Genomic DNA, 2500 nt, shown 5'->3' on the forward strand with positions numbered 1-2500 from the left:
TATAATTATATATATAGTTATATATATATATATATAGTTATATGTATATAAATAGTTATATATATATAGTTGTATATATATGTATAGAGAGACAGAGAGAGACAGAGGGAGACAAACACGAGAAAGGAGACAGAAGCAAAAAGGAGACAAACTGCAGCAGCAGAAGCAGCAGCAACAGCAGCAGCAGCAGCAACGGCAGCGAGACAGTGACAGAGGAAGCAGGCAGCACAACAGCACACGCCTAGGAGCTTGCAGCAAACTCGCAGCAGCAGCAGCAAAAGTAGCAACAGCAGCAGCAACTGCAGCAGCAATAAAGTATGAAGACTACGTTGCTGAGAGTGTTGATGGGTTTGCTGCTGCGTCTGTTGCACTCTGCTGCAGAGGGCTGTCTCCTCCTACCGCAGCAGCAAAACGTTCAGTTGTCTCCTCCTGCTGCTTCCCGCTCTTGGTGGCCTTTCTCCTCAGCAGCAGCAGCAGCAGATAGCAGCAGCAGCAACGGGGGTTCATCACCAACTTCTGCTGCTGCTGCTGCTGCCGCTGTCTTTGGGGGCCCTGCTACGCTGCTGCGACCCTTCAGGCTGCTGCTGTCTCCTTCACGACGTTTTATATTTATGATAGATAAATGCGAGTGCTTTGCTTATGATTGTGATGGTGGTAAGGCATACCGTTTGTTTAAGTCTTCTGCTGCTGCTGCTGCAGCAGCAGCAGCAGCAGCTGCTGCTGCTGCTGGGGCAGCAGCGGGGGGAAGAAGAGGCCCTGCTGCTGCTGCTGCAGCAGCAGCAGCAGCAACAGCACCCCTGTCACTCCCCTATGAAGTAGGGCGCTCATCTTTGCTTGCTGCGGACTCTGCTGCTGTCTATTCAGCAGCAGTTTACTTCCTCCTGGATATCGCACCCAGCAGCAGCAGCAGCAGCAGCAGCAGGAGCAGCAGCAGCAGCAGGAGCAGCAACAGGTTCTACCTTTGCGAGACGTGTGCCGCATACAACGACAACAACGATAACCGCCACCACCACCACCACCACCACAGCAGCAGCAGCAGCAGCAGCAGCAGCAGCAGGATGCCTCGGGGTTTGAAGGATTTATGCTTTCCTCTTCGTGTGCTGCGAGTGCAGCATGCTGCTCTGTTTGTTTGTCCTTTCATAGCTACTATTGACTTCTCTGTTTTATCTTTGCTGCTACCATCAGCACTTGCTTCTTTTTCTGATAGGGGGAGCTGCTGCAGCGACGTAGATGCAGCAGCAGCAGCAGCAGCAGCAGGAGCTGCAGGAGCAGCAGCAGCAGCAGGAACAGGAGCTGCAGGAACAGGAGCTGCAGGAACAGCAGCAGCAGCAGCAGCAGGAGAAGCTGAAGCAGCAGAGTTGCTGCTGAGGAGACAACTGTCTCTATCTCTTCCTGCTGCACGAGAAGAAGGAGACAGCCCAGTTGAGGTGTATATAGAGCTCCTTCGAGTAGAAGCTGCTGCTGCACATGTCTCTGTTTATCGTTTGTTTAGGGTTTTATCTGTTGATGATGCTGCTTTCTCCTTTACCCCTTTCTTGCTGCAAGATAAGCTCTTGCTGCTGCAGGATCTCGCGCTGCTGCTGCTGCAGCACTATCAGCAGCAGCTGCAGCAGCAGTGGCTTAAAATGCTTCTCTCTGTTGATATTGTGGGGCGACCAATATCAAGAATAAGACAGTGCTGGAATGCGGTAAGCAGCTGCTGCTCTTCTGCTGTCTCCTCCTGTCTCTTTCTGTCTCTGTCTGTCTCTCTTACTGTCTCTATTTGTCTCCTGCTGTCTCTGTCTGTCTCCTGCTGTCTCTGTCTGTCTCTGTCTGTCTCTTACTGCCTCTCTTACTGTCTCTCTTACTGTCTCTGTCTGTCTCCTGCTGTCTCTGTCTGTCTCCTGCTGTCTCCCTTTGTCTCTGTCTGTCTCTGTCTGTCTCTCTTACTGTCTCTCTTACTGTCTCTGTCTGTCTGTCTGTCTGTCTCCTTCTGTCTCTGTCTGTCTCTCTTCCTGTCTGTCTGTCTTACTGTCTCCTTCTGTCGCTTTATTTGTCTCTTTCTGTTTGTTTTCGTCTCTTTCTCTCTCTCTCTCTCTCTCGTGCTGTCTTCTGTTTTGCGTTTGTCTTTGTCTGTCTCCTTTTGTCTTTGTCTGTCTCTTTTTGTCTTTGTCTTCTTTTGTTTTCTTTTGTCTCCAACTGTCTCTTTTTCTGTCTCCTCTTGTCTTTGACTGTCTCCTTTTGTCTTTTGCTGCTTTCTTCTGTTTCTTTCTTTGTCTTTGTCTGTCTCCTTTTGTCTTTGTCTGTCTCCTTTTGTCTTTGTCTGTCTCTTTTACTGTCTCTTTTCGGGTGTCTCCTCACCTGCATTTATATATTTTATTTATATATTTTATTTATTTATAATATATAATTAATTGTTTAATCTTATAACTCGCTAATAATTTATATTTATTTATTTATTTATTTATTTGTTTGTTCAGGCATGCAGGTGGTTGCTGCGATCAGCTCCTGTAGATGCTGC

At 48.1% G+C, this 2500-nt stretch overlaps 1 protein-coding gene across 1 annotated transcript in view; it reads left to right on the forward strand.

Annotated features, from left to right (window-relative positions):
• Positions 1-381: 381 nt before the first annotated feature.
• EAH_00063480 (hypothetical protein, conserved) overlaps positions 382-2500 on the forward strand; it is a gene marked incomplete at both ends in the record, with an annotated part of 3332 nt that continues 1213 nt past the window's right edge. Inside the window, 2 exons of the mRNA XM_013393122.1 lie at positions 382-1688; positions 2460-2500. The exon at positions 2460-2500 is cut by the window's right edge and continues 1213 nt beyond it. Coding sequence (XP_013248576.1) covers positions 382-1688; positions 2460-2500 — 1348 coding nt within the window. The remainder of the gene's footprint in view (positions 1689-2459) is intronic.

Source organism: Eimeria acervulina, genomic scaffold, assembly GCF_000499425.1.
Source record: "Eimeria acervulina Houghton genomic scaffold, Eah_scaff1836, whole genome shotgun sequence".
Lineage (NCBI taxonomy): Eukaryota > Apicomplexa > Conoidasida > Eucoccidiorida > Eimeriidae > Eimeria > Eimeria acervulina.